Here is a 19865-nt window from a genome sequence, read left to right as displayed (position 1 = left end):
CATAGGGGGTATTTGCGGAATGCCAGGTTCGAAAAAAGCCAGGCAGGTTAGTGAGGGCAAGGATTCACCTCAATTTGAAGAGAGAAAGAGCTAACTAAATTGGTTAAGAACAGGTCAACCTAGAGGCAGTAAAGGTAAAAGCAGACAAATTCAGGCGGGTACTTGCTAACAAATATGCCGCCTTAGAACAGAGAGATAATGAATGAAACCATTACTAAACTGGTTTCAGAGGCAGCAATTGAAGTGGGAGGCAAGGCACCAAGGCAACCAGTAGGCAAACTCTCCCAAGTAACAAAGGACCTAATAAAGAAACGACAAAAAAAATGAAAGTGTCCAACTCGAGAGATAGGACAGTATTCGCAGAATTGTCAAAACTGATCAACAAGGCGAAAATAAGGGATATTCGAAACTATAACATGAGAAACACTGAAGAAGCCGTAAAAAATGGACGCAGCCTGAAATCGGTGAGAAAGAAACGTGGCATAGGACAAACCAAGATGTATGCACTGAAAGATAAGCAGGATAATATCATCAGCAATTTCGAAGATACAGTAAAAGCAGCGGAAGAATTCTATACTGACCTATATAGTACCCAGAGGAGTCAGGATACCTCAATTAGAAACAGTAATGAACAGGATACAGGAACTCCTCCTATAACTAGTGATGAGGTCAGAAGGTCCTCGCAAGACATGAAACGAGGAAGAGCGGCATGAGAAGATGGAATAACAGTCGATTTAATCAAAGATGGAGGAGACATAATGCTTGAAATACTGGCCGCTCATTATATGAAGTGTTTATCGACTGCAAGGGTCCCAGAAAACGGGAAGAATGCAAGCATTATACTAATCCACAAAAAGGGAGACCTTAAAGAATGGAAAAATTATAGACCCGTTATTTTACTTCCAGTAATAAAACATTTGCCAAAATAATCTCCAACAGAATAAGGGCAACACTGGACTTCAGTCAACCAAGGGAACAGGCTGGCTTCAGAAAGGGATACTGTACAATGGATCACATCCATGTCATTAACCAGGTTATCGAGAAATCCAGAGTACAATCAGCCTCTCTGAATAAAGGAAAAATCAAACATCCTACCGTTCGTAGCAATTGCTACAAAGGAAACCCATACGAGTTCCACGAAAGAAAAGCCTCATAGTTGAAGAAAAATTCGTCCTGGTCCGGTACTCGAACCCGGGACCACCGCGTTTCCGGGGCAGCCGCTCTACCATCTGAGCTAACCAGGCAGCTAGCAGATGGCAGGGCGAAGTCGAATTTGTCGACAACACGAAGCAAAGGCAAGTGTTTGACGTAGTAGTTCTGCGCAAACCCGCAAGGCGAAGAGAAGTAATGAATACAGGAAAAATCAGACATCCACCCGTTCGTAGCAACTGCTACAAAGGAAACCCATACGGGTTCCACGAAAGAAAAGCCTCATAGTTGAACAAAATTCGTCCTGGTCCGGGACTCGGACCCGGGACCACCGCCTTTCTGGGGCAGCTGCTCTACCATCTGAGCTAACCAGGCGGCTAGCAGATGGCAGGGCGAAGTCGAATTTGTCGACAAATTCGACTTCACAAATTCACAAGGCAATTGCTACGAACGGGTGGATGTCTGAATTTCCCTTTATTCATTACTTCTCTCCACCTTGCGGGTTTGCGCAGAACTACTACGTCAAACACTTGCCTTTGCTTCGTGTTGTCGACCAATTCGACTTCACCCTGCCATCTGCTAGCTGCCTGGTTAGCTCAGATGGAAGAGCGGCTGCCCGGGAAGGCGGTGGTCTCGGGTTCGAGTCCCGGACCAGGACGAATTTTTCTTCAACTATGAGGCTTTTCTTTCGTGGAACTCGTATGGGTTTCCTTTGTAGCAATTGCTACGAACAGTAGGATGTTTGATTTTTCCTTTATTCAGAGAGGCTATGACATGGATGTGATCCATTGTACAGTATCCCTTTCTGAAGCCAGCCTGTTCCCTTGGTTGACTGAAGTCCAGTGTTGCCCTTATTCTGTTGGAGATTATTTTGGCAAATGTTTTATTACTGGAAGTAAGCTAACGGGTCTATAATTTTTCTATTCTTTAAGGTCTCCCTTTTTGTGGATTAGTATAATGTTTGCATTCTTCCCGTTTTCTGGGACCCTTGTAGTTGATAAACACTTCATATAATGAGCTGCCAGTTTTTCAAGCATTATGTCTCCTCCATCTTTGATTAAATCGACTGTTATTCCATCTTCTCGTGCCGCTCTTCCTCGTTTCATGTCTTGCAAGGACCTTCTGACCTCATCACTAGTTATAGGAGGAGTTCCTGTATCCTGTTCATTACTGTTTCTAATTGAGGTATCCTGACTCCTCTGGGTACTATATAGGTCAGTATAGAATTCTTCTGCTGCTTTTACTGTATCTTCGCAGAACTTTACGTCAGAACTACTACGTCAAACATCAGCCTCTCTATATGGCTTTCATAGATTACAAAAAAGCCTTTGATTCAGTAGAGATACCAGCAGTCATAGAGGCATTGTGTAATCAAGGAGTACAGACCGCTTACGCAAATACCCTGGAAAATATCTACAGAGATTCCACAGCCACCTTAATTCTACACAAGAAAAGTAGGAAGATACCTATAAAGAGAGGGGTCAGACACTGCGTGCTTGGAAGAAGTATTCAAGCTATTAAACTGTGAAGGCTTAGGAGTAAAGATTGACGGCGAATATCTCAGCAACCTTCGGTTTGCCAATGACATTGTTCTATTCAGCAACAATCTAGATGAGTTGCAACAAATGATAGAGGACCTTAACAGAGAGAGCATAAGAGTGGGGTTGAAGATTAATATGCAGAAGACAAAGATAATGAGGAATAGCCGGGCACGAGAACAAGAATTCAGGATTGCCAGTCAGCCTCTAGAGTTGGTGAAGGAGTACATTTACCTAGATCAATTAGTCCCAGGAAACCCTGATCATGAGAAGGAAATTCATAGAAGAATAAAAATGGGTTGGATCACATATGGCAGACATTGTCAGCTCCTGACTGGAAGCTTGCCATTATGATTGAAAATGAAGGTGTACAATCAGTGCATTTTACCGGTGCTGACATATGGGGCAGAGACTTGGAGACTGACAAAGAAGCTTGAGAAAAAGTTAAGGACCGCGCAAAGAGCGATGGAACGAAGAATGCTAGGCATAACTTTAAGAGACAGAGAGCGGTTTGGATCAGTGAGTGAACAGGTATAGACGATATTCTAATTGGTATCAAGAGGAAGAAATGGAGCAGGGCAGGTCATGTAATGCGCCGGTTAGATAACCGTAGGACCCTTAGGGTTACAGAATGGGTACCAAGAGAAGGAAAACGCAATTGAGGACGACAGAAGACTAGGTGGAGCGATGAAATTAGGAAAATCGCGGGCGCTAGTTGGAATCTGTTGGCGCAGGACAGGGGTAATTGGAGATCGCAGGGAGAGGCCTTCGTCCTGCAGTGGACATAAAACAGGCTGATGATAATGATGAATGCTAACTTAAAATAGCCCAGAATGATGCTGAACGACGGTTATGGTGACCATACCTCAGTCGATACATTAGTATGCACGAGTCAGTTATTCAGGCTCTCTATGATATGCTACTGGCCTAATTCTTATGGTGATGAACTTATTTCTTTATGTTACAACTAACAAAAGAAGCTAAGTATATCAGTATGAATTCATAACGGAAGCATGTAACAGTACACTAACGTATACAATTCAAGGGGTATACACAGACTAGCAGCACAGCAAGCTATGATGTATGATACACTGAAGATCTCTAGAATAATTTTGGCGAACTGAAGTTCTCTGACCCACAGTTATGATGATTAATACGTTTTCATGGCACAAGGGCCCCTCCTGGCCAGAGAGCACCAGACACATTCTAATAATAAGCTGACAATGGTATATGAACTCTGGACGTAACATGGCTGTAAAGAGGCCTAAAATGAGTCACCGTATAAATGCACAAAATATATAGTATGTATTAAATATCTGACCATGACAAGTGAGGTGTGCTATGAAGATAAAAGAAATGTTGCAAAGTGATCATTAGCTAAAAAGGTAACAGTTCACGAGTAGCACTAATGCCTCACCCAAGCCCTGTAACGCAAGGGCCAGAAAGCATGTGCTTTTAAATGCTACTGTTGCATGCCGCGGCAGCCTCAGATGAGAGGCTGTACATGCTACATATTGCTTGGGCATATAACATGCAGGTCACGAACATCACTTTAAAAAGCTAAGACTAATTTGCTGTCAGAACACGGGACGTTGCCAAGGAACATTGCTGGATGGAGTGGAATTTTCTGACGGTTTAGTAAAGTATTTCTTTTTTTCTCTGAGCTTCTAATTGATGACATTCCAGCAAGTCATGGAAGATGGTCAGCATCTCGCTACATTTACCACAGACACGTGGTTTACACCTGATCAACAGGTAAGAGTGTGTGCAATATGAGTAGTGTAAGTTGACAAAGTGACCTCAGTTCATCATATTTTTCGTATGAATTTATTTTACACACTTAAATCTAGGTGCTGCACAAGCATTACAGCATTCGCTCCCTACAAGAATGAGGCCACTGTGGCCAAGAATAGAATCCGCAACCTTGTGCTTACAAGAACACTGTAGCAGCTGCCAAGCAACAAAGTGAATTGTGGAAGCATGTGTTGTCCATGTTGATATCTCTTGACGCTTTTACCTACCAAACCAGCGATCACTCGGCTACATTATGCCAATCGTTTAATCACCAGCCAGATATACGAGGGTATGCAGAAACATAGACTCAGTTGGGATGAAGTGAAGTCATCAGCCCAATGGATGGGGATCGCATCAGCTGCATGCATTACAGTTTATTACCTTCTTTGTTTGGTCCCATTCAGGTCCAGGGGATGCCTTCATAGCAGGATGCTTAAATATCTTTTCTACAAACAGTCTAGATAAAAAGCGGGAAAGCACAACAGTAAATTGCATGATATAAACAAAACGCAGGTCATATCGCAGCACAATAATCCAGCTCAAATATCAAAGTTCACAGCTTTTGCACTAATGTATAAACAGACTTGCACAGCACTGCATACATAAAGCTTGTCACAAGGCAATCGCATCTTTCAAAAGCACACAAATAATTTTTGTGTCAAGAAACATTTGGCATGCTGACAGATGGAAGACAGTCATTTGTAGTTTTCAATTATGATCTCACCACAACTTTAAAGGTCCTTATAATTTACAGGAACATTGCATAATACAGTTCTAGCACAGCATACACAATGGGCTTGAAAATGCTTTAGGTCATAGGGTCCACAGTGCATCTGTGCAGAACACCCTGCACATGAATGCTCTCATCTGGCTACTACACTGTTTAATGCATGCTGCATAATAGCAGACGTCACTAACGAATGACTATTAATTTTACGCTACCAAAAACTCAAGCCAATAGAAGGCGAAAATGCTGCAAATTAAGTATAATCAGAGGACCGTCAATATGTGAGCAAAAATAAATTACCACCTTATACAAATGAGAATACGCCATCCCACTCCACACATACAGTAACCAGCAGTTACTCTACACGTACTAGTAAGATCTTGATGAGGGCTAGTTGGTTCATATTTAGAACTGAAGTTGATTGAACAGTGCGAATAAAACAAGGACACAAGGAAACAACCAAACTTCCAGTTGGCAGTCAGCGCTTGTCTGTAGTATTTGTTTCCTCATGTCCTTGTTTTATTCGCGCTGTTCAACCTCAGTTCTAAATCTACATTGGTGAGCAAAAACACCAGAATTAGTCCAGCAAGACTAAAAAGATATTTATCAGACCAACTAAAACTCACGTGATATATTTGGTGTAAAGAATATAGGTGCTCTCGAGGTCCCCTTCTTTATGGTAAACTTCAGCCATTCGCACCATCTCTTTGCCAGACCTGAAGTACCGCTTCAAAGGTATGCTTTCATCAATATCAACCGCGCTACCTACATCACTCAGGAGTCTCACTTTGGTCTGAGGGTCATATGTATCGAGGCCCCTACTAGCAGATGGCATCCTGCAAGGTAAAACGGAAACAGTCAACTTGGGGCACAGCATTTCACTCTCTTCTACAGTACAACAGTGATCTAAGCAACAATGTTTGAGCTTGTTATTTAATATCTGAACTTTACAGCAAAGCTGTTTTAAAGGAATGCTGTACTGTACCACTATAATGTTTTCTTTTTTTTTTTTTTTGCTTTAAGTGAAGGCCTTGGATCTCTACCCGAGAAAAATATTGGCAAGCCTCACAGCACATTAAATATTTTAGTATAATAGCTTTTCTACAGTCAGTTTCTGTTTTGCTTCCCAGGATATACTGTGTCATTATGCAGGATGTGGTCAATCTGGACACTGCGACGTTTTGACACTCACTGTGGCTACTTGGTTGCCTACTGTGCTGCTACTCATTGTGAAGGCCGATGTAGCAGCATAGCAGACGACCAAGCAAGCAAAAACAAGTGTAAAAACCTCGCAATGTCCTCCTATCACGTGACTACCTTCGGCATCATTACATCATGACACAGTAGAAACGAAACATAATCTGTCTGTAGAAAAGCTACTATATTACATTATTTAGGGCACTCTGAAGCTTGCCAGAACTTCTGGGGCTTATAGGTCCCAGACTGTCGTTTAATGAAAAAAATTAAGATTACCATTGGTGTGCACTTATCAAACAAACAGCAAACAAAAATAAAGAGTCCAAAATATAATGTCAGTGGCCCTTTAAGGGGAGTTCCACAACAGTTCTCATGTGGAAACAATGAAGGCCACTCTATGGTGGCATGGTAAGTATCCAATGTCACTTGGGTACAAGAGAATAGGACAGACACAGGTGCTGTGTCAGTAAGAAAAGCCAGCAATGCATCCAAACCAAGCCGTTGGAATGTACAGTCAGACGAAAGGAGCTGGTAGAGCAGGCACAGCATGCAGGAACACGAGCCAGATATAACGGAAAATATAGAAGTACTAAGCGTGGATCTAGTGAAGCCTTTGAAAAAGCTCGTGTATAGCGAAGGAATTTTACTGGATATTGTAAAGCATTTGCAAAGTCGTGGGTAGATTTCGGGGAGTGGCAAAACAGAACCCTGGGACTTCCAAAAGGAGTGAGAACTCGCTTATACAGCCCCACTGTCCTTGATATATAAATTGCTCAGATTGGCATACACCTGCAAAGGTGTTTTTTGGTCCCGAGTACAGTTTTCGCTTCGTTTATTCCAAGAAGTTGCAGAATGAACCTGACAAGACCTAACACCACGCAATGACTGGCACGTAGCAATAAAAAAATGTCTCCATTGCCACAACATGCTAATACTTTTATTAGAATGAAACTCGCAACAAAGTCCAAGATGTCAGCCTTGTGGCACATGAACTTTTTGTAAGTGCATGTGAGCCCAATAGGAAAGAACGCCTGATCACTTGCCAAACAATGATTACCACAAAAACACAAGTTTGAATCTTCATGGTGGCTTAGGCAGGCACCAAGCAGAAGACAATACAAAGATAGACAACAGCCAATTTCAAGGAGCACCATTGTCCATTCTCTTCGCATTGCGTTGCTCTTGCAACAAGACACCGCAACGAATCCATACCAACTAGCCCGAATTTCAGCTCTTCTTCAGTATGTTGAATTCTCAGTTTTTGACACTTGCTAAGTGGTTCTGATGTTGAAAAATGTGTTGTGTACTAGTTTTCTTTTGTTGTTGTGTTTTTCAGCACACCATAAAGACAACAGGACTATAAGTAAGTCAGGTGTTTCCTTTTATCTTGATCTGTCCTGTAGTTGTTGGCAGAAACAAGAACTGGTGCTGAATTACATTACTATTGCAAAGTCAGGTACACAACTACAGGAGGGATTAGAATGCACAGTGCAAATGAAGCACAGAGACAGAGAAAGTAATAACATTTAGCCAAAAGACACCAAAGAGAAAAAAAAACACAGACACACAATGTGACAGCACTGCATGTTCCAAGCTCATCTATGTGCTGCAATATGACAACTTTGACAGCATTAGCTGCCTAAAACACCGACTGCAATGTGCAATAAGGGGATCTGAGAGGCTCAATTTTTGTTAAATCACTACCATACGAAGAAACGGACAATGAAGCCAGAGTAAGCGAAAGGGAACTTACTTGTTATGTTTAATAAAAATGTGCCATGTAAGTAAAGAAGAAAAATGAAGTGGATGAAAAGATAACTTGCCACAGGTAGAAGCCGAACCCACATCTTCCGCATTACGCGTTGTGTTCTTTATCAATTAAGCTACTGCGGCAGCCATCTTCACATCCACTTTCCTGGGTGCTCGTGTATGTGCATCACAATTGATAAGTTTATATTCTCATCATGTAAAGTAAAAAGATATACAAGCTAACAGTAAACATAGCATTATTTGTCAGGAATGTTATTCCTTTTTCTGTAATCAACAAATTCCAATGCTATGGCATAGCTGGCACATAAAACACTGACAAGGAAAATAACAAAAACCAACATTAAGCATTTGTTCATGTTTGTTTTTGTCTATGTCATGGCACCTAAGCACCAACTCGCCCAACAACAAGCTTTGGTAAACTTTAACGGCCATAATATTTACACTATTTCCCATTCCAAAACATAAGCAGTTAACATTCGAGCATGCAAGATGAATGCTCCAACACAGGACTAAATCAACATAAAATATAGATTACTATAGGCAACAGTATTGTCATCATGCCAACATTCACTTTGGATAAGATATGAAAGGCTGTAAATGCAATTAACAGTTAAAAAATGAAAAGTGAAAGTCTGGGATTTTACGTGCCAAAATCATGATTTGATTATGAGGCACGCCGTAGTGAGGGTCTCCAAATTCATTTTGACCCCCTGGGGTTCCTTAACATGCACCCAATGCATCGTACACAGGCGTTTTTGCATTTCACCCCCATCGAAATGCGGCAACTGGAGCCGGGATTCGATCCCGCACCCTCGGGCTTATTAGCGCAATGCCTTAGCTACTATGCCACCATGGCGGGTAGAAGTAAATGTTCCCTTCACTGCATGCGAAACCTACACCATTCGCATATCGTATTACGCTTTTAAGTTAGGAATTCTCAAAACTATGTAGCATCAAAGACGCAACTAATCTATTGGCACCAGTGGCCATGAAATTTTGCACAGAATAATTAATAACAAAAGGGTCACAAGAAAATGACCTGCAATGCTAGCTGCACTTGCGTTTCACTCCGAAAGAAAACTCAAGGCATAAGGGCAATGAAAAGATAAGTGGGTTGATTCATACATAAGGAATGAGGAGGAGAGAGAACAAAAGAAGGAAGCAGCCAATCGAAAGAAGCCTCCATCACACTCGGCATCTGGCAGTCAGATGAGAAAACTATCATTACATCTAAGTGTGTCTAAAGCGATTTGATTTTAGCATCTGAAAGCAACACACAGGCTACAAAACGATGCTGTAGTTGAGGGCTCTGAATTAAATCAGTCCACATGGGGCCCTTGCACCTAATGCTCAGTACAGTGGATTTATACATTCCGCCCAAGGTAAACTGTGTTCCTAGACTTGAAAAAATGTAAAAATTGAAGGGTAGGGAAAGATCTGCACCTGCAAGAAGCACAACAGGTTTAAAGCCGATTAAATATAAATGAACAGAGGTATTTAAGTAATACCCAAAGCACACATTCCCGCCAGAATGTGGTTGCTGCAGCTGGGAATTGCACTGATCGTACCACTGAACTCAAGCTCAACAGCAGTGTCTAAAGTAGGAATAGTCAAACCACAGCTCTTCATGGTCCCTCAGCTGGCTTCCAGCCGGTTACATGGCAAGGTGGTAAAGCTACACTTACCTTGGAGGCACAGTAGTATTGTTAGTTTTTTCAACAAGAGATTTTTTTCCTAACTTCAAACAACACTTGAAATATATAGGTCACTGTTTCTCAGCACAGAGGGGAGAGTCAAACACACAAAGCCAAAAATTAAATATTAGTGTTGCATGTGCTTTGTTCAACTCATAGAATCGTTCTTTTTTTTTTTTTTAGTGGCTCTATATGTATATGCCTGTCTACTTGAAGTAGAATTTGCACATGCTTGCTGCACAGTGCAATTGCAGTTGCTTTCTTGGTGTCAATCTTTGTAAGTTAAGCTACAGGTTGTTTATTTCTTGCTCCTTAACATCACAGGATTATTCAACAGTCACAGTACCTTGATTACATGAACAGTTTACGAGATGCGAAGTAACAAAATACTAAAAACAATACAATATTTATATAGAAAGGGGCGGTGCATTCACTGTCACTACATTGAGTTAGGTCCAAGCATTTGACATGTTTGAAAGCAACAGCTAGGAAATGACCACCAAGTGACTCCTCTGTGAGGTGGCTTTGAATTGTAATGTGCGCAAAGAAATAAAAAGACAGCTACGACTTTTACAGAATTGGTCTGCTCTGCTTCCATATAACTTCAGCGAAATTGTGTTATGTGGTTAGCTTCAAGTGATGCAGGCATTGCCGTTCGATTTGTAGGAGAAATATCTGGATCAGCTTTGGAGAACTACTAACTACGAAGTCAATACGCACTGTAAACACGGGTCTCGTGTGACACTGGCGGTAAGAAACCGCGGTCACCGACAGGAAATCTCCACAAGGGCCTCCAAAGGGAATGCAAGCCAGCGACAGCCCACTTCACTGAATCAAAGGTCGCGGCGTTTAACCACAGTGCGCAGTGTTGACGCTCAGTCGCGTTATCGTTATGCAATATCTGTGACAGGCACAAATCGAGCCCGGTTCTTGAGCACAGACACAGCGAGCACCGCGAGAGAACAAGCGAGCTAAGGCTTCCGCAAAAATAACTAGAAACGGGTCACGCGCACAGCGACAGTATTCTATTGCAATTCCGTGTTGGGCATAGCGGTTGTCGATCCGACCTAACGTGAATTCCGCGAGCTTTCAGATGTGTCACTCTGCTTTGCAAGCAAAGAGTTCAGCGAAAATAACCTCGCTGCTGACCCTGAACTTTCAAAGCTGGTGCTTGCCATGCAAGCAATTCAACGACAGTAACCTAGACATGATGAACGAAAACGAAACAGATCACGAAAGCGGAGCTGGAAAAAGTTTTAACACCTAGGGTGGGAAGTAGGGAATATAATGGAAAGTTGCAGCCGCTTACCTGCCCAGCGTTGCGAAACCTTGTCTTTGAAACCTTTAAGCTACTTTGAATTTTCTAAGTGGATGAGCGCTGCTCACCCATACTATGACACGTAGCTTACACCAATAGCGAGCATGAAAACATGCACGACATTCGAAATGCAAAGAAGACAACGAAGACGACTTTCACAACCTACATCACCGCATCAACGCATCGTAGCTTGCTTTCGCATTTCTCAATCCTAGCGGTGAGTCATCTAGCGTCAAAATTTCTGCAGGTGCTATTTCAAAAGTAATTTTAGTTTCGAAAATTGAAACTGCGTTAGGAAGTTAAACAACTCTATATTTCATTTTTTTAAGCTACACTGTTTGTTTGTTTTATAAGTTTTATTACGTGCGCAGATGTTTTCGTGCGCTGACATTTTTATATGCAGCGGCTTACTTCATAGAACGGAAAATGCTTAGCACTACTATAGCCCAACAATGTTCTCACGCGGTACGTATAGCTTATAATTATATAATTACGGTCACTCTACTTTTTGCATCAGGCGGATGCATAGAGAACTCTATGGGCAGATGCATGGGCGGATGCATAGAGTTTCCTACAAAATTCTTGTAGGAAACTCTATGGGCGGATGTTTTACAACACTACGTAGCAAAACGCAAAACCTTCGATACGACTCAAGTTCTGTACCAAATACGTGTGCCTAACTGACTTGCCTGCCATCTATGGCTCCGTTAAATAGTTATTTTTGCAAAATTTACTTCAAAATATTTTTTTATTATGTATTTTTCTGTACGAGATACCGTTGCATTTGTTAAGTTCTTAATTTTAAATGCGTTATTGTTGCTTTTTAAAGCATGTGTACCGTTAATCATGGTGCAACTGGCACGGCGTAAAATGGGTAAGAGGCGCAGCACGCGCCATTTTGTACTTTAAATCACTATCATCATCAAATCCTAGCAAGTTGGTGCATGCCATGGTGCATGCGATTGATGTGAAGTAGGAAATGGCGCGTATTGCGTTCTCTGTGTAGCGACACGCATCATTCGGTCATTGTCACTGTAAAAATTTGAAACACTTGTCTTCCCATCAAGCTTTTGGTGCCTTCTTAACACCAAGTTTTGTGATTGTTTGACGTTCAAGCACTCGTCGTTGTGCGTGTCCCCACGTGAGCGAAAATGAGCACTGCCGCGCGAAAATTCTGCACGTTGTCTGCAGAGCTGTTTCTGCGTAGTCGGCCTAGCGCGCCTCTGTTGCGGCGGTTGTACTGTGAAGAAAGGCCAACTACTTTCGAAAAGAGCATCAATCAGGTACATTTTGCCCAAGTTCGTTCCTTTGAAGGTGTTTTGTTGCCCTGTCCTAACTTGCTATCACACACGAAAGGAAGGATTGGCACATAAAGGCCGGCAAGGTGGCCAAAGGTTCAAATATTTGCAGAGCTCAGATTACTGTTATTCACGAAGTTACACGAGTTCTTGCATGCATTTTGCCGTTCAATGCGTGTGTTGTGGGGAAAGGTACCGTTCGCAATGACCGTGCAACGTAAATTTAGTTGATAGACCTTCGATGTAAAGTGCACAATGTTGTAATGTTGCACAGCAGGGTGTACCTTGCCATCGCATATAGTAATTGTAACCATTTGGAACTGAACACATGCCACGAGATTGCTCTAAGGAAATGTTTTTTTGTTTTTTTTTTTTCCATCGATGCAGGTAACTCTCTTGGGTCGCGTTGGAATAGAACCCCAGCTACGAGGCACTGATGCGAATCCGGTTGTTGTGTTCACATTGGCCACAAACAGCAACTACCGCTATGAAACTGGTGAAGTACAGCAGAAGACCCAGTGGCACCGTATCAGCGTGTTCAAACCGTTTCTTCGCAACTCGGTGCATCAGTACACACGCAAAGGTTCTCGAGTGCTGGTCCAGGGACGTTTGGTTTATGGCGAGATAACAGACGCCAAAGGTGCAACCCATGTGACCAGCACGGTGGTGGCAGATGATGTCATTTTCTTGGGCCAAAGTGCGAGAGCAGCCAGCACTGACGAGGAGAGCCTTGCAGACGCTAAATTTCAATGAACAAAACGTACGCCATGCGCCATGGCTGCAAAGTAGAGAATTGTAAGTTGTTTATCGCTTTTTATTATTTTTCCCCCCTTTTTTGACCGGAGAAGAAATTCCCAAAGTTTAATTAAGCCAATTTCTGGTAGCCAGCTTTTATGCTTGTATGGGAAGCTACAGTTTTCCATCTGTACTTGTAGCCTTTCTTGCTGTTCTGTGCCTTTGGGTTTGTGTTGTTGATATTAAGTTCACCTAGAATGGTTAATGCTATTCCTTCCCCTCCCCCCTTATGTTTGACGTTTTAGTTAAACCCATTGATATGGGCATGTCAAATGAATGCTTACATTTTTCAGCTTCTTGCAAACATGAGAAACACTGTTTCTCAGTCTCTTCACCGATTAAAGAGAAGTACAAAGAATTATAAATGTGTGAAACCTGTCTGAATTGCAGCCTCAGCCATTGCTTCGTTTGTCTCTTATATGTTTGAAAGGATATAGTTTTTGTGGTAACATGCATCTGTAGTTTTCCCACATATCATACATATTTTGGACGGGATTGTCAGCCTTATTCATGCCAGGTGCAGCTCAGAAGAGAACCCCAAGTATAAATATCAAAGGTGTTCATTATAGAGGTTCGGCAAGAGGTGATTAATAGTTTTTGACATATTGTTTGCTTTGCTGTTTCTTTTTCTGTTCTGATGAAAGCACTTGCAGAACATTCACTACTTGAATAAACCAAATAAGAGCAAGACAAGGCATGTCCTGATGCTGACTAAGCACTTGCACTCTTGCAGCCTTATGTGCCATAGGTGAAAAGCATGCGTAGCGAACAGCGATTGATGTGCAAAGTGTTGTTTAACAGTAGTCAGTCTTACAATGCTAACCAAAAGTGTTGCACCTCCTATAAAGTCTCGCATCATACAATACAGTAAAATGCGATCTCATAGCACACCCAAAGAACAGCCTCTTGGCAGCTTATTTTACTGCCTGCAAAATTTGATCAGCCTAAGTATTTTAATGACTGGTGGTATGTTTCACATAAAAATTATATAAAAGGCAGATATGTTGTGTTCTGAATTTCATGTAAATGTTGAGATAACATTTTCTTGTGTTATTGCCTCGGCTTCTGCCACTGTATGTTGTCTGTGCCATCAGAAGCCATGACAACTGATGCAAATACAATATACTCAGATTGGGAATTCTTGCACTGCTTTCTGTCTTGTGAGTGTGCTTACTTAAGGCTGTAAAAGAATAGATGACACTGGTAATATATCGTGACTATATCGTAATATCCTAATATATCTTAACTGTCACACTGCTGTCTTTCTGAAGGAATAGCAGACTGCAGCCACCAAACTGAAAAACAGTATTGATCATGTAGGTTCATTCGTATGCAGTGCCAATGGATTTGTTACATTAACATGCTAGAAATCAGAAATGGTGTATCCCCTGCTTATTGTGTAATGCTGAAATGTGTTTTCAGCACAGGTCTGTTCTCACTTGTGGTGAGGTGTGTAGCGTGACAGTTCTGACTGCCAGCACAGTCTGCATTTTGTATACAGAGAAGTGCTGGTGGTGCAGTGACGTCACCATCAGCATAAACCTTGCACTGACATGCAACACCTACTGTTGATTTAACCTTGTTATTTATGCGTAGTTGGGAAATTAATAAATGCACTCTGGTACTGTATACTTACTCGTAACTGTGTCATTATGAGTGTTCCCTGCTTTTCATTTTCTAGATATTGTATTGCTTTATACTTTATACAGTGGTGCCTTAGTGACTATGGTGTTTTGCTGCCGAGTGCACAGTTGTGAGTTCAATTCCCAGCCAGAGCAGCCACATTCTCATTAGGGTAGAATGGAAAAACACTTGTGTATAGGGTGCCCTCCATAATGGCCCTCCATAGTGGGTTTCCCTCATAGCCTGTTAGCAGCTTTGGGACATAAAATGCAATCGATTATTATTAGTTTGAATGTCCCCGTGGGAATGATGAGAAAATGCTGTTTTCTAGGGGCTTCATTGATGCCATACATCCACATTAAGAGCCGCACATTTTTTTTCTCATTCTTTTCTCAAGTCTGGGCCCAAAGTACCTAAGTGTGACGCTCGTGTTTGCCCTTCTTTCGCTAACCCCTTATTTTCTTTCCACACTTCACTGATTTGCACTGCAATTCACACCATACACCTAGACCAACTCACTCATGTCGCTTTCTTATCCAACCCATAGACAAGTAAAATTTAAGTAGATATACAGTGCGTGTCTGGGAAGTAATAAGACTGTTTCTTCAACTGAGCAGGACAGCTGCATGGCGGCGCTGGCAGGCAAAGTGGGTAAAGTGGAGTTTAAGCTATGTATGCACGTAACAGCAGGTGTCGGTGAGGCATCAGGTTCCAAAGACAGGTGCTTGCTGCCACATGTGATGACCTGAGAAGTGTCTATTGGCATAGATTGCTACCTTACATGTGACCTTGGAGCTGAAGAAACTCAAGTCAGGTTGACCAGAAGCGTGAGATTAATTATCTTTGAACAAAGGCCAGTATTTGGTGTGCGGTGTGAAAAGCCTGTTCCCCCATTTGCAAGAGAAAAAGAACTACTTACATAACGAAAAAACAATTTTCATGATAAGGGTGTATATCACGTCTTAGCTGGTAGCTGTCGCAGCAAAAGCATACGAGGTGTGACACAAAAAAAACGAGACTGGTCCAATAACTTATTGTACTAACTGAATCAGTTCTCTGTGACATTATCACCTTCAAAGTAGTCCCCTTCAGCATTCACACACTTCTGCATTCGGTGGGCAATATTCTGTGATTCAAAGGCGGCCTTACAATGTCTTCTGTCATCTCTTCGTCGCGGGTCCTGTGAACAACTCGTATCGGAGATACGAGAAATGCACCATCACATGATTGCGAAAGGGCACGACGTCGTGTTTCAGTGGCTGCCTGGCCATTGCGGTATCTCCGGCAACGACGTCGCTGACGAAGCTGCTAAGAAAGCACATGAAGGAGCAACCCTTGTTTCTATACCTTTATCGCGGACTGACGCAGCCCAACACTTAGGCAAGCTAGCGCACCGTATGACATTGGAGAAGTGGCACACACCTGATTTCACTCAACATCGATTGCATTCCCTCGATCCATCTATGCAACTGCGGCTGTTACCAGGGCTTCCGCGTAATGAGGAAACAATGCTGTGCCGCTTACGCTTGGGCGTCGCATTCACGAATGCATATACGTTTTTAATTGGAATGGCTGATAGCGCCGAGTGCAATGCCTGCGGTGTCGAAGAAACTATAGACCATCTACTGTGCTACTGCCCATCATTTGAAAATGAAAGACAAGAACTCTGCACAGCTCTCAACCAGTTAGATAGAAAACCGTTCACCTTGAACAAGATCTTGGGACCATGGCCTCGCATATCGCAGCTACAAAAGGCCACAAAAGCGCTGCTGCGATATTTGAAAGATACAGGATTGAGTCAGCGTCTGTGATCCGGACTGAGTGACTGAACGATATCCCCGGTGGACTTTCTCTTCTTTCTTTAATCTTTCCGTCCCCGTTTCCCTTTCCCCAGTGTAGGGTAGCCAACCGGGCTCAGTCCCGGTTAACCTCCCTACCTTTCATTTATCATTTGCTCTCTCTCTCTCTCTCTCTGCGTTCGGTGCTGCCATTGCTGGTAACCGGTCTGGAACGAGGTTTTTGGAAGGCCCTTCAGGAGATTCTCCGTTTTTGCCTGAACCTCTTCAACTGAGGTAAAATGGGTTCCCTTTAAGCAAGATTTAACTTTAGGAAGTAAAACAAAGTCGCATGGAGCCAAATCAGGTGAATAAGGAGGATGCCCCATTACAGTAATGTTTTTGCTGGTCAGAAACTGCATGACAGATAGGGCCGTGTGAGCGGGTGCAATGCCCTGGTGCAACAGCCATCCATCACTCCACGAATGTGACCTCTTTTTCCTAATTATTTCACGAAGTCTTTTTAGTACTTCAATGTAGTAGTGTTGATTAACAGTCTGACCACTGGGAACCCACTCAATCATTACAATTCCATTAATGTCGAAGAAGACAATTAACATTGCCTCGAATTTTGCTTTTGACATGCGTGCTTTTTTGGGTCTTGGGGACCCTGGAGACTTCCACTGCATTGACTGGCGCTTACTTTCTGGGTCATAGGTAAAAATACGTGTCTCATCACATGTTACAACAAATTCCAACAAATTTGGCTCGTTTGCAATGCGTTCTAACATGTCCACACACACGTCTATACGGCACTGTTCTTGGTCAACAGACAGAACTTTTGGAACAACCTTCACACAAATCTTCCTCATGTGTAATTCGTCCGTTAAAATGCGTTGAACAGCTTCCCTATCCAAGTGAACCAACTCCGCCATTGCACGAACACTTAATATTCGGTCACCACTGATCACATCACAAACTTTGGCAATGTTTTGGTCTGTAATCGCTGACCTTAGGCACCCAGCATGTTCATCATCTTCCACACTGTCCCTTCCCCCTGAAAACCGCTTATGCCATTCAAATACACGTGGACGAGGCAAAGTTACATCTCCATAAGCCTTGGTTATTAGTTGAAATGTTTCCGTGGCTGATTTCTTAAGTTTCACAAGAAACTTGATGTTGATTCCCTGTTCGGTTTTTACATCAGACATTTTTCCGGCATAATGCAGTTGCACATGTTCACTCAATGACGCAGCACTCCCAACTGGCATGGTAGATTCCGTCGAAACTGGACGCATGAATAGAGGAGGTGTGTGGGATTACATCAGCAAAACAGTTGTTGCCAACTCCACTCTTTTTTCAAGCTACACACTTAGGCTCGTTTCTTTTGTGTCGCACCTCGTATGCACAGAGTGCAGGGAGTAAGAAGTGATGGCGAGTGAGAAGGCACATGGCTTGGAACAGCATAATGAATTGATGCATACATAGGTTATACATCCTGGGCACTGTTGGTGTCGCAACACACAGTGCCCAGGACCATCTATAGAAAGTGGCGCATATGCACCAATGTGATACTGCAGCGTTCTGCGGCTGAGAACAAGGTCAGGTTCAATGCCCATCCACCGCAGCTGCATTTCAATGGGGTCTGCATACAAAAACACTTGTGCACCATGCTTTGGGTGCACATTAAAAAACTTCAGGTTCTCATAATTTATCTGGAGCCCTCCATTATGGCCTCCCTATGAAACCACTGTACTGTTTCAGGATGTTAAACCCCATAATTTGATATGATTTTTGAAAGTGGCATATGCTCTCAGAAGTTCGCAACTTGGGAAACTATTTAATTCACAAACCACAGGGTGCCTGCAATACAAGTACCGCTCAAAAAGGGTTATGTGGCTCATATGCTGACAACTTCAGATTTATTTTTCTTAAATGGTTGCCCCAAATGTGTGGCCCTTTCACAACAATAAAAATGTCTGACTTTCTTGCAGCTTTGTTTTTAATGTGATCAGGCTCATCGCGCAGTCGAATTGATTTCCCATTTGTGGCGTACTTTTTCTTTGCGAGTGAAAAATCTTATTTTTTTAGTATTCTTTTGTATTTAGTGCAACCTGCACTAACTGCAAATTTTTTTCTTGTCTTCCTGCCATACTCTATTCTTTGTTTTTGTTATCCCTAATTCTTTGTGATCTGTCGTCCTTAGCTTTCATCCCTTCTCCCTGTCGCCTTCTTCCTTTGTTTTTGTCTTTATGAATTGTACGTGTTTTCAAACGGAATAACAATTTTTGAAGAACCTCTACATATTGTATAGGCTTCACAGCGCTCTAATGGAGGGCCTTGAAAATTCATTATGGGGTGCTGAAAATTCCTTGAATTTCCTTCTTTTCAACCTGTACCATCCCTGCCCAGTATTCTTCAGAGTGATACAGTTACAGACAAGCTAAAGCTCTTTATTGAAACATTCTAAAACATATGCAGGGTGTCTACCAACCGGGAAAACCGGGAATTCTCAGGGATTTTGAGTAGTCTGGAAAAACTCGGGGAATTTGTGCCTCTATCAGGGAAAATTAGCTGTAATTTTATTGAAAGGGTCGAAAGTCGCGGTAATGCTGGCTCGAGTACAGACAGGAATCGTAATGAATCGTCTTTGACGCCCTGTCGTCGGCTGGAGGAGTTGCCAGTGTACAGTCAACGACCGACTTCCCGGATTCCCGGTAATTTGGACGGCTTCACGGCACCACCGCCACGCACCCCATAGAGTCAATGTATCAGAACGTCTGAAATTTTAGGACGCAAGAACTCTTCGCCGTCCGATTTTCCGGACGTTTTTCCGTGGCCGCAGATCCGAAACGGCATTAATCAAAGCCACCACCGCTGCCATTTGATTACCTCGCTGCCTCGAACCGGCGCTCTCGCGCACACATCCGCTGGCAGCCGTAGCCACTACTGCGGCAACGTTAGGCCTAACTAGCCTAACTGCTTCGACTTTCGTTATGAAGCTTCTTGCCGTTGGGTGCCGTGTTTTTTATTGAAAGAACTCGCTGCTGTCAGCAATGACACGGACTCTTTGTGGTCCTCGCGATTGGCTTAGAAGCTTGGAAAGCACGGTGCGTTGCATAATGCCGATTCCCGAAAGTCAGCTTCGCCTCGTTACATAAATGTTACTTTGTGAAGCATACGCAAA

At 42.6% G+C, this 19865-nt stretch overlaps 2 protein-coding genes across 3 annotated transcripts in view; one reads left to right on the top strand and one right to left on the bottom strand.

The window, feature by feature from the left end:
• The window catches only part of LOC126547007 (STAM-binding protein), a 99656-nt gene extending 88253 nt beyond the window's left edge, over positions 1 to 11403 (bottom strand). The window contains exons 1-4 of one of the 2 annotated variants that reach the window (XM_055062996.1): positions 11179 to 11403; positions 5996 to 6044; positions 5835 to 5935; positions 4863 to 4938 (exon numbers count right to left, since the gene is read on the bottom strand). In XM_055062996.1, coding sequence (XP_054918971.1) covers positions 4863 to 4938; positions 5835 to 5935; positions 5996 to 6043 — 225 coding nt within the window. In that variant the 5' untranslated portion in view covers position 6044; positions 11179 to 11403. Of the gene's footprint in view, positions 1 to 4862; positions 4939 to 5834; positions 6045 to 11178 lie in introns of both variants that reach the window. The other variant, XM_050194811.3, reaches the window with a different exon arrangement.
• A 1463-nt stretch (positions 11404 to 12866) lies between these two features.
• mtSSB (mitochondrial single stranded DNA-binding protein) lies at positions 12867 to 13238 on the top strand. The gene has a single exon (XM_050194646.3). It carries the CDS (start codon positions 12867 to 12869, stop codon positions 13236 to 13238), a length of 372 nt encoding a protein of 123 aa, XP_050050603.3.
• The last annotated feature ends 6627 nt before the right edge of the window (positions 13239 to 19865 follow it).

The sequence above is a fragment of the Dermacentor andersoni genome, chromosome 1 (genome assembly GCF_023375885.2).
Source record: "Dermacentor andersoni chromosome 1, qqDerAnde1_hic_scaffold, whole genome shotgun sequence".
In the NCBI taxonomy this organism is placed as follows: domain Eukaryota; kingdom Metazoa; phylum Arthropoda; class Arachnida; order Ixodida; family Ixodidae; genus Dermacentor; species Dermacentor andersoni.
Note: the sequence above shows the minus strand (reverse complement) of the source record. Positions and strands in the feature narration are given on the sequence as shown.